The 11,777-nt window shown below is 53.2% G+C and overlaps 1 protein-coding gene across 1 annotated transcript; it reads right to left on the reverse strand.

Annotated features, from left to right (window-relative positions):
• Nucleotides 1-330: 330 nt before the first annotated feature.
• CALHM3 (calcium homeostasis modulator 3) lies at nucleotides 331-6,075 on the reverse strand. Its single transcript, NM_001192960.2, has 3 exons — nucleotides 5,789-6,075; nucleotides 3,273-3,528; nucleotides 331-822 (listed from the first exon to the last, which is right to left on the reverse strand). Exons 1-3 carry the CDS (start codon nucleotides 6,073-6,075, stop codon nucleotides 331-333), a joined length of 1,035 nt encoding a protein of 344 aa, NP_001179889.2.
• Nucleotides 6,076-11,777: the final 5,702 nt, after the last annotated feature.

An 11,777-nucleotide genomic window follows, 5' to 3' on the forward strand; every position in this document is an offset into this window, starting at 1 on the left:
TCTATTTAGACTCTTACTCGGAGTTTGGTCCACTGACCAGAAGCATCAGGAGCTCGTCAGCAATGCAGTCTTGGCCCTGGTCCTAGATGGACTGAATCAGAATCTGCATTTGACAAGAGTCCAGGTGAACACGTGAGCACAAGGAAGTTTGTGAAGCACAGCTTTAGAGCACACAAGAGGCCACGCCCAGAAGCTCGGCCAGGCACTGGGCTGTTTTGGGGAAGGAGGCTGACAAGGGTTAAGCTGCCCTGCCATGGGGTCCCCACTGCCTGGAAAGCCCCCACATCCTTGTCAGTGTGGGCATTTTACGTGAGGATGCGGTCTGGGTCCTTACACGTCAGTGTGTGGGGACTCCCTGGTGCCCGGGACCACTGTGGGGGCGCGATGGGTGAGGCCGCACCCCCAGAGCCCAGAGGATGCTGTGAGGTCAAGTGGTGGTTTGCTGGAGTACCAGGCGCTCAGGAGGCGGTCCACTTGCTCCTGACTGGAGACTGCGCGCAGGTGGGCCTTCCCGCTTCCACCGTCCAGGCCGTCTGGGGGCTCGGGCCTCTCAGGGGCCTCCGGACCCCTACCCGCAGAGTCCCGGCGCAGCCCCCGCGCCTGCATCTCGCTCTGCATGCTGGCGAAGAAGTGTAGCACGCAGCGGTGCGCAAAGTCCCGCGCGTGCTCACAGCACGTCTCGTCGAAGAGCTTCTGCTCCAGGTCCACGTAGTTGCTCCAGTATCTGCGCTGCAGGAAGACTGTCTGGTCGAAGCAGGGCCTCAAGCAGCGGGCCAGGAAGGCCAGGAGGATCAGCAGCAGGGTGAGACTCCAGCCAATGGCCTAGAGGGTGGGGAGCGCTAATGTAAGCGTTCAGACACACAGATATTGTACAGTGTGGCAAGGGTGTCCCCTTTACTTATCCCTTCCATCCATTTTCAGATCTACCCGCCTTCCAATTCAGTCATCCATTCTACCAACTACCTCCATCCATCCTCTCTCCCATTCATTCATTCCTCCTTCCATCCACTTTCTATCCAACTATCTCTCACCCATCCCATCATCCATCCTCTTATCTGACTATATATCTATTGTCTTCCTATCAAGCCACCTTCTCAACCATGCTCCTATCTGTCCATATCCCTCTATCCAACCATCTATGCTCCCATCCATTCATGTTCCCATACTCTCATCCTTGTTTCCATTCATCTCTATCTAATCATCTATCCACTTGTTATTTATCCCCCCTGCCTTCCTCCTGAACAAACACACCTTACAATCCTTTTGTTTCCTCCCATGTATTTATTTATCTTCCCACAGTTTCCACCCTTGGAAGCATAAAGCTGCTTTCCTTTGTCCTGACATTCTTCTACAAAGGTATTGTTCATAGCTGAAGATGCTATATAAGCCGCAGTTCTAAGCCACTGCTTAGAGTGACTCTGTTTTAGGTTCCCCCTGCCTGATGAGCACTTCACACAATGCTAAACTGTTTATTTTCCTCCTGTTAATCATTCTTTTTGTTAGAGTCTCAGCTGAAAACCTAAGGTGGGTGGAGGTAACGTTTCGCCTTCTTGCACTCCCATCCATTCATCTGTGCATCCACCCATCATCCTTTCATCTTTTTATCTGGTTCTTCATCCATGCTTATATATGTGCATCCATCCCATCTATGCATCCATCCATCCTATATTTTCAGGGAGACACCGAGGACTCAGTCTTTGCTCTCACAGAGCTAACACTTTAGTGGAAGTTACAATGACATAGGTGATGACTGGCTAAGTGCCATGTTGAGGGATGTATCTTGGGTCATGGAAATTCTGAGAGGGGACACCTGACCTGAATTTGAGGCCTCAGAGAACAGTGAAGTTGAGGCTGAGACCTAAAGGCTGATGATAGTTTACAAGATGTGAACAGGAAACAGTGTTCCAGGCCAAGAGTAAAGAGAAGCTGAAGTAATTCTGAGGCTGGAGCCCCAGCCTGGCTGCTCCTGGCCCTCCCCTCTGCCCAGCCAGAGGTATTGAGACATCACCTAGGACTAGAGCAACTTTATAGACCTGGAGCAGAAAAATCATCCTCTAAACCACAAGACTTATTTGAATCCTTATCATTTGTAGATGTGATTGACAAAGCTCTCTGCCTGGCCTCTCACGAGGCCCTCCCTTCCCCCCACCTCTAAGTTTAAAATGCTTGTGTGAGTATTTTACTTGGAGGAGCATTTAATGTGACTGATCGTTTACAGCTGAGTCAGGACTCAAACCCTGGTCTGAGGATTCTGCACTCTTTCCAGGGATAGTGAACTAGTCTACAGTGTTTACATCCACAGGGACATCAAGGTGAGTAGACCGAACCTCCGTTTATTTTGCAGGAGAACCCGAGGCCCAGAGGGGAAGGGGCTCATGGCCGTGGTCACAGTCTGAAGCAGAATCAAGTGTGTCCCAAGCATGGTCTTCTCTTTGCCACTCCACGGGCCTGCATTCACCATGAGCCTGTCCTGACACCCCAGAGAGCTAGGGTGTATCTCCAGTGATGCTCTGCACGTGGTGGGACCATGTAAACACTTTTGGGGAGACACAGCCCAAGCAGGCTCTGGCAGTGGTGAGGGTGGGATCTGGAGCTTGGGCTGGGGTTTGTCCCCAGGATAATGGATTCTGTGCTCTGTGGGGAGCCAAGCGTCTGGGGAGGACCTGCATAGTAGGGGAGGGTTTGGAGGAATGGCATTTTAGATTCCTGCCCAGCCTCTTACAAACTGTGTGCCTTTGGCCTTGTGAACTAAACTCTCAGAGCCTCAGTTTCCTCATCTGCAAAGTGGGACAATCATGATGGCATCTATCTCATAGGGCAGTTTTGAGAATTAAATGAAGTAATGCATGTGAAATGCTTAACAGTGCCTGACACATAAGTGCCTCATAAGTGGTAATTACTGTTATTTCTGAGGGGTGGGCAGAATGCGTGTGTGGGGTGGGGGCAGGGTAGTGCAGTATATCTGCAGCGTTTCCTGCCATCCAACCTGGAGATGAGCCTAGCTGACTCCAGAAGGGTATGGACACCTGGTCTCCACCCTCAGGTGAGTCAGTGTTGATGGCAAAGTGCCCACGTCCTAGGCCTGACACTGTCCTGTGTATGGGTCATGTCTCTGATCACCCCCTCAGGGACCACATGCTCCGCGGTTGTGTCTCTAGCATTGGGAGGGGGCCTCAGGAAACCATGTATACCTCCTCACCCCGCACCCCTCGGAACCAGTGCAGGACATTTCCCAGGGCAGGGAGAAGAAACCCCCCAACCCCCCGAATTACCTGTGACAGGCACCGCAGGTAGCGAGACACCGCCTTCCGAGCGGGGCTGTTCCTGACCAGCTCATCCTCCTTGCAGGGCACCTTGGCCAGAAAGAGCTGCACCTGACTGGGGGTCATGTTGGTGAAGTCTAGAAACTTCTCAGGGTCCACGGAGCTGCTGAAGGCGCACACGAAGCACTTTCCATCGAGGAGGGCCAGCAGGATCCATATGACGGGGGCGGCCAGCGCTCTCTGCAGTACAGAGGAGCACATGTACCTGGGAACAGAGGAAGGGAGCGGGAACACAGGGCAGCCAGAATTCAGCTGCAGCAGGAAGGCTACAGGGGGGATGCGAGGATGAACTTCCCAGGATGGTGCGTGGTTACCCCAAAGGGAGGGTTGCAGCTCCCACTGCAGAGGCCCGAGCAGCAGAGGGTTGGGGAGAAGCAGAGCTGGGGTCCTGGGAGCCCTGGGACTGGAACACTGGGGAGCTGGTATTCTTCCTGCCTGAGCCTTTGTAGCAGACTCTGTTAGTGCTCTGCTCAGGCCAGAAGCATCTAGAGCTTTGGTGGGTAGTTTCTATTCACGTGGAGAGCCTGAAGACCTCTGACCTCAGCCCCCTGCATGGCTCTGAGGCTTCAGAGGAGTCCCTGCTCCCAGTGCGGGGTGGCCTGGAGGGTTCACCTCAATCCCAGAGGGCAGGGCCTGGTAGTTTAATGCCCCAGCATCGGGGACCCTCAGTGGGATGATTCTGAAGTGGGTTCTACCCACTCCCTTAGGCCCCTCAAAGGACTGAGCCCCAGTTGCCTCCTTATTATCACTTCTTTCCAGAGCCTGCTTTTGGGGGGACCCTAAACTAAGAGGGTCCTGTGGAATAACCTGCCCAGAGACAGCATTACACACCTCCTGCAGTGTCCAGGGAGCCTCTGATTGTCCCCAGGTGCCTCTTTTGACCTACTATGTCTAGTGGCCTGAATTGGGTGTTGGTCACAGGACAGGAGCTCAGTGGAGCTGGAACCACAAGACTCCAGAGGAAAAGCCTCCCTGCGTGGCTGAATCACAGGGAGCCGGGAGCCCCTGGCAACATTAAAGAGAGGCTGCTTGTGCACAGAATGCAGGTGTTTTTAACTTGCGCGTGTGCTCAGTCGCTCAGTTGTGTCTGACTCATTGTGACCCCAGGACTGTAGCCCACCAGGCTCCTCTGTCCATGGGATTCTCCAGGCAAGAATCCTGGAATGGGTTACCACGCCCTCCTCCAGGGGATCTTCCCCACCCAGGAATCGAACCTGGGTCTCTTATGTCTCCTGCATTGGCAGGCTGGTTGTATACAAAACATAGGATGGTGTGCACTGGCTGTGTGTATGTGTGTGTGTGTACATGGCCTACCTGGTGGTGAATTATAAATATATTGTAGTCAGGGGTGGCTCCAGCATTTTCTATGGGGGCAAGGTGGTTAGAAGGTGGAAACAAAGACTTGTTACGAAGTTACATAATATGCCCTTGAGAACACCCCAGTTGTCTACATCAATAGGGGAGAGGAGAAGATCAGAAGTGAACTAAAACCCACCAAGTCCCTCCTACCACTGCCCGTGGATCTAGAGCACTTGGGTATTTTGTCTAAAACACTCAGGGCAGCGGTTCTGGGTTTGATTTGAATCTGAGCCTCTTCCTTGCTGTGGGAGCTCAGCCAAATGACTTAACCTCTCTGTGCCTCAGGTCCCCCATCCTTAAAAATGGATCCAAGACAGGAAGAGACCCAGGGCCGAGGTAAGAATTCAGAGGCTGTGCACACACAGTACTTGGCACAGAGCTTGGCTGACTGTTGGCCAGGGAGTATTATGAATTGCTAAAGTCTGTCAGCTTTTCTTCTCTGTCTCTCTCTCTTTTTTGGCTGTGTCACAGGACTTGCAGGATCTGAGTTCCCTGAGCAGGGATTGAACACAGGCCACAGCAGTGAAAGAGTGAAAGTGTCGAGCCCTAACCACAGGACGGTCAGGGAATTCCCCATCAGCTTTTCTTGATACAGGGCACCGACCAGGGTCTGAGGACACAGTGATAGCATATGGGGTCTTTGCCCTCGGGGAGCTTGCAGGAGACAGGATGCAGCCTTCAAGCCAACCACGCCTCTCATATGTGTAATACGGTATGCACATCATGGGATGGTCCTTCATGCATGTGGGGAGTTATAATCCATGGCCAGCAGGACAGACGTGACCTGGATAATTCTTAGGAGTCCTGTGTCATTCACGCGTCTTTATCATTGGGCGTGGGAAGGTGACAGACAACGGGATCAGAAATATCTGTTTCCAGAGTGGAGACTGGCAAATCTGTCTCTGTGAACTGATGGTGCCTTGGTATCATTTTCTGGGGGAGAGCAGGGGGCACATCTGAAAGTAGGGTGCCTGTGGGGGTGCCTGGGGGAGCCCTGACCATACCCATGGGGGTCACTGGGGTTTGGGGAGCCCCTGGCAGTACTTATGCAGTTGGGGGAGCCCCTGACAATGCCCACGGGGAGCTGGAGGGGGGTGGGACCGCACCTGACGATGCCCGGGTCCTTCCTCCGGTGCCCGGCGGGCCGGCGCCACTCCTCCACCATCACCACGGACTGCCGGTTGGCCAGGAGGCCGCAGAGGAATAGGGCGATCGGGGGTGTGAACAGCAGGCCCAGTCCGTAGAGGGCATTGTAGCGCGCCAGGCAGGGGCAGTTGAAGTCAAACGAGGAGTACAGCTTGACGGTGACCATGGCCAGCAGCAGGCAGACACCATTCATTACCGACTCGGAGCTGGACTGGAAGTGCAGGAAGAGTGTGCGGAATTTATCCATGGCCGCGGCCTGGGTGGGGGCCAGGGAGGCTTCAGCTGCCTTCCTGGTCAATGCCACACTGGGGGCAAGCCAGGGGCTGCAAGAGGTTCTTCTCTTCCAAGGGCCTGAGGGGACCAGGAGGAGACGGCGTCCGGCCAAGGGTGTGAGGCAGAGGCAGGCTCTCTCTACAGGCTCCCAACTGTCCCCTACTGCTCCGCTCCTCTCTGGGAGATGAGTCACTGCTCTGTAACCAGCCAGCCCACAGCACCTCTAGGCAAATGGGCCCCACCCTGTCCCCCCATCCCTCCCCAGCCGATTCCTTCCTTTCTTCAGGGTTTGGATACTGATGCTGGACAGCTGGTGGGGCTGCCCATGGAGGACAGGCAAATTCTGGGTGTGGTTAAGGCCATGGCACTGATGGAGCCAGTTACATTTTCCGGTTCTTGGTTAAGAACATGACTTAGCTCCGCTGAGCCCAGGGAGCTTTCACATTGGTTTTTGTGCTGGGAGGAGCCAGGAGGGGCGCCTTACTCTGCCTGAAGCCATCCTGCAAGAGAAGTCTCTTGAAGAGCATTGAAACTGTTTCAGTGTTTGCCTGGGTTGGGGAAGGGGAGGCCTTCTAGATGGAGGGTACTGCCTGGTCAAGGGCACGGAGGTGAGAAGCAGCCAGGTATGGGTTGGCAGTTTGGGGTTGCTTGACTGTAGTGTCAGATGGGGGGTGTTGGGAGACGGGGTGGGGGCTCAGTGAGTGCCTGTGACTCTTTCCTCCACTTATTCTGCTGCCCTTCAGGTCTGGCCACTGGCCAGCTCAGGTCTCCCTAAAGCACAGGTCCTACTACATCACTCCTCTGCTCAAATGTGGCCGGGCCCCCTCAGCCTCCTTATCGTGACATTCAAGGCCCTCCTGACAGTACTCAGAAGTGTCTTCTCACTGCCACACATTTGCAGATGCCTCTTTCCCTGGAGAACCCATGCCCCTTCCTCCCACCTGCTCTGCAAGACGCAACACGGATGAGGCCTTTCAGCAAGCTGCCCCTGGTGACCTCAGCTCTTGGGAGCCTCTCCTCCCATTTGGCCCTTGGAAAGGCCGCTCCTGCCTGCTGCTCCTGCCTCCCAGGTGTGGGGTGGATCTCCCAGCTAGGATGGGACCTGCACTCACACCTGCTCGTTCCTGCAGCCTCCAGCAGCGTGCCAAGCATACCGCAAGGGCAGCAGAGGTTTGTTCTCTGTGATGTTGACACTCATTCCCCCTGCTTCCGTCTCTAGCTTTGTCCTCTCTGCCCAGGCCTTGACCTGCACCTGCCCCTCCGTCTGCTCCTAGGAAGCAGATGGAACGAAGGTGCTGCCCTGAGCTCTCTCTGTCTCTCTCCCTCTCGTTCTGCTGGTCTCTCCATCTCTGACTCTGCCTTTCTCTGTGTTGTGACTCTGTGCGTCCCTCGGCGTGTGTGTCTGAGTCTTTCCGAGTGTCTTTCTGTCTCTGTCCCCCTCTCTGTCCTGCAGTCTCTTCCTATCTATCTTTCCCTCCTCCTCACCTGCAGCCCACCCCACAACACCCCATCTTCCTGGCCCCCAGTCCTGACCCAGGCAGCCTGACTTATGGAGGGGAGTGGAGGCAGCCACAGGAACTGCTCCTGGTCACAGATCCATGGGCGTGGCCTGAGCCTGGGCTGGGAGTGGGTGAAGCCGGGGCTCTTCCTCAATCTTCTCCCCTCTATCTCCCTCACTGGCAGCTCAGCGCTGCCCCTGAGCCAAGGAAAACCTCAGGGGCTGGGGTGCCCTTGACTCCACTGACGCCTGCTCCATCCAGCCTGGACCAGTGACGTCATCGGCACTTTGCTCACAGTCACGAGCACCACTCCCGTGAGCCCTCTGGAGCACGGGAGGCAAGTATCTTTCTGAGTCCTTCTGGACCCAGGGGCGCAGCAACACTCTCCAGTCTCCACAGAGCCCATCGGCACCGTGGCAGCTGCGCTGACCGCCCTTCTTCCTGTAATTTCAAACAACTTTTAGAAAATGGAAATATCTCCACCTTTTTTTTCTGATTAAACACACCATTATGAAAAAGTTAAAAATAGAGAATATGAAAGTGTCCCCAAGACTGCCCTCCCACCCCCGCCCCGGGGCCCCGGAGTCTCCCTGTCACGTATCAGCGTGTGTTGCCCCACACTGGCGTGCCATGCCGTTGGCCTACCCGGCCTTCCTCTGGAGACTCCGGGGACCACTGAGTGAAGCTCTGGGCATGCTACTCACCCGCCCAGGAGCCCCGGGGCTGCTGGGAGAGGGGACTTCCATCTGAGGCCGGTCTCTCCCTTCTCTCAACCCTCATGATACAGGAGGACTTACTGTGTCTCCATTTCAGTTCCTCTGAAAAATGAGAGCCTGGCAGTTTGAGGGACCCCTGCTGCTGCTGCTGCTGCTGCTGCTGCTGCTGCTAAGTCACTTCAGTCGTGTCTGACTCTGTGCGACCCCATAGATGGCAGCCCACCAGGCTCCCCCGTCCCTGGGATTCTCCAGGCAAGAACACTGGAGTGGGGTGCCATTTCTGGGACCTGCCAAATGAATGCTGTGTAGATCATTTAGCCTGTAGTTTAAGTCAGACCGTCTGCAATATGTCCTGCAAACTTGCTAAGTTATCTGTGCAGTCTCTACCTCTGATGAAGTAGTAACAGACAGAGGCCTGGGTCCCATTCTTTGTCTGTAGTTTATCCAGTGATGTGCTGTCAGGACCTGTGTGAGGGAAGTGTGGGGGCGGGGAGGGAGAGGGCTGGAGAGTGACCCTGCAGGGAGGGGAAGGGAGAAGGGAGGGGAGGGGAGGAGAGGGAGAGGAGGGAGGGAGGGAGAGGGGAAGAGGGAAGAGGAGAGGCGGGGGAGGGGAGAGGGGAGACTTGAGGGGAGGGACGAGGGAAGGGAGAGAGGGGAGGGGAGGGGAAGGGAGGGCGCATGTTCTGGAGAAAACTTTCTAGCCTGTCACTAGCAGAGAACCGCCACCACCACCACCAGATTCCTGGGGCAGGGGAGGGTGCAGGGCCCCGGAGAGGCTGGGTGTCCTGACCTGGGTCACACAGCCTTGGTGGGGACAGGGCCAGGAAGGAAGCTGGGCTCCTCCTCTGTGCCTCCCAGCCCTGGTCAGCCTCGGGGCTGCTGCCAGGAGAGGGGACTGTCTGGCTAAGGCTGTGTTTCTCAACCCTGAACCACCTGAGAACAGAGGGGAGAGAGGTGGGCTGAGAGGATCTGAGCACGCCTCGCTCCCATTCTACTCTGAGGGAGAGGGGAGTGGTCAAAGGGCCACCAGAAAGCTGCCTCTAACCTTGGGAGTCTCCAGAAAAGAATGGACAATGGGGGCTTCCCTGGTCTTCCAGTGGTTAAGATTCTGTGCTCCCAACGCAGGGGACCGGGGGTTGGATCCCTGGTCGGGGAACTAAATCCCAGGTGCCACAACTAAGACCTGTGCAGCCAGATAAATAATTTTGAAAAAGAGAAAGAACGGACAATGCATCTGGGAGAACACTGCAGAAAACTGGGACAAGGTCTCTCCCAGGCCAGCCTGTTCATAGCTCCAACCTCTAGGAGGTGAGACAGCCCTCCCAGGTCAGCCTGGGCCCTGGGCCTCACAGGAAAGGAGAACCAACTGGTGTGACTGCACTGGCCCTTGCTGGGTATTTACTGGAAAACACTCAAGCAAAGAAAAAGGCAAAAAGGAAGCCCAGCACAGCTTAAAGGGATGTTACCTCTCAGGGTGAGCAGCTGGCTTTACATCTTAAAAAATTCTGTATTTTCTAAATTGTCTATTTTGTAATAATTTTTAAAATTTCCCAATAAAAACCATAAATGTTTTTTACTGGAAAAACTCAACGGGATTAAGGGACAAGGTAAAAGGGAGGAAGATCACCTTTTGTTGCCTGGAGCTTAGGCCTGCTGAACAAGGAAAGGCAGAAATAGAGGGAAGATAGAAGAAAGATTTGTTATTCCTGTGTGTGGAAAGCAAATTAACTTGTAGATGTGCTGCAGAATAATGCCTCAGATCTGATTCTTCTAAACTCCCTACCCCACCTTGGGGTGCCTCATCTTTTTTTTTTTTTTTTTTTTAAGATTTATTTGATGTGAACCATTTTTAAAGTCTTTACTGAATTTGTTACAATACTACTTCTGTCTTATGTTTTGGTTTTCCGGCCTCGAGGCATATGGGATCTCAGTTCCCCAACCAGGGATTGAACCAGCACCCTGTGCATTTGGAAGGCAAAGTCTTAACCATGGGACCACCAGGGAAGTCCCCAGATCTTTTAAATCTGGAAAATTTTTTAAAGTCAGATTTTCATTTTAATGTTGACTTAAATCTATTTAGCACTTTTAAATATGTGTTAATATGTGTTAACTTGCAATTCAGAGAAGGCAATGGCACCCCACTTCAGTACTCTTACCTGGAGAATCCCATGGACAGAGGAGCCTGGTAGGTTGCAGTCCATGGGGTCGCTAAGAGTCGGACACGACTGAGCGACTTCACTTTCACTTTTCATTTTCATGCATTGGAGAAGGAAATGGCAACCCACTCCAGTTGTCTTGCCTGGAGAATCCCAGGGACAGGGGAGCCTGGTGGGCTGCTGTCTATGGGGTCGCACAGAGTCGGACATGACTGAAGCGACTTAGCAGCAGCAGCAGCAGCAACTTGCAATTGGAAGATCTTTATAGAATAAGTCTTTGGTTTCTTTTTTTTTCCTCAATGTGGGGTCTTACAGATATGTTATTGGGGGCCCTCCAGATTTTTATTTCCTTTCAAAAGGAAAAAGGAATCTGGGTGTTATTTGAGAAACACTGGTGTGACTGTTCTTGGAATTCCTGTGATGGAGAGGGCTCTTTAGGACAGGGTGCCCCCTGCTAGGGGAGTCGGTGTGTCTGATGTGTGTGTATGTGGGGCGGTGGTATTTGTGGGGATATGTGTAGTGTGTGTATAAGTGCGTGTGTCTTCAGAAACAAGTGTGGCTGTGTTTCTTCTTTCTGGATGGAGAGCACACCCTCCTGTGAGGTCTCCTTCAGAAGGAAGACACTGGGTGTGTGGCCCACTTTCCTGTCAGGACTGGGAGGCCATTGTTCCCTCGTGTCTCTCAGAGCTGTGGTGCCCTCTCCACCCTTGAGAGACCTGACCCTCTTCTACCAAATGACAGAGGTCTTCTGTGGGATCTGGATGACAGGCCTTTCTGGTCTGTCTCTGGCAGAGAGAGACAGAGCAACGTGGCACTTCTGTGGGCTCCACTCTGGTGACTTTGTAGAGTCACACAGCCCTGAGGGGCTGAAAAGAGAATGGAAAAAAAAGGGGGGAGACTCTGAAAAATGGCACCGGAACCACTGGCTAACCATTTAGGAAAATGCAGGTGAATTTCTTCACCATCAGAGGCAAGGGAAGGCCGTTGTGAACAGAACACAGAATTCGGTAGTTGTGAAGGAGAAGATGGTTAAAGTGCGCCCCACAACTTCTGTGAGCAAAATGCCAATCAGCAAAGTAAAAATAACAAAAAGCTGAAAAAATGAATTTTTTCACAAGCTGCACAAAGCCCTATGTCCTTAATTTGTATATGCAGAGGATTCATATAATCAATAAAAAAAGGTGAACAAACCTATGAAAAAATGGGCAAAAGATGTGAACAGGCTATTCACAGAAAACGAAAGACAAGTGGCCCCAAATCCTGTGAAGATTCTAGTCCTTACTCATAATTAAATATGAATCTGAA

Source organism: Bos taurus, chromosome 26 (assembly GCF_002263795.3).
Source record: "Bos taurus isolate L1 Dominette 01449 registration number 42190680 breed Hereford chromosome 26, ARS-UCD2.0, whole genome shotgun sequence".
NCBI lineage: Eukaryota > Metazoa > Chordata > Mammalia > Artiodactyla > Bovidae > Bos > Bos taurus.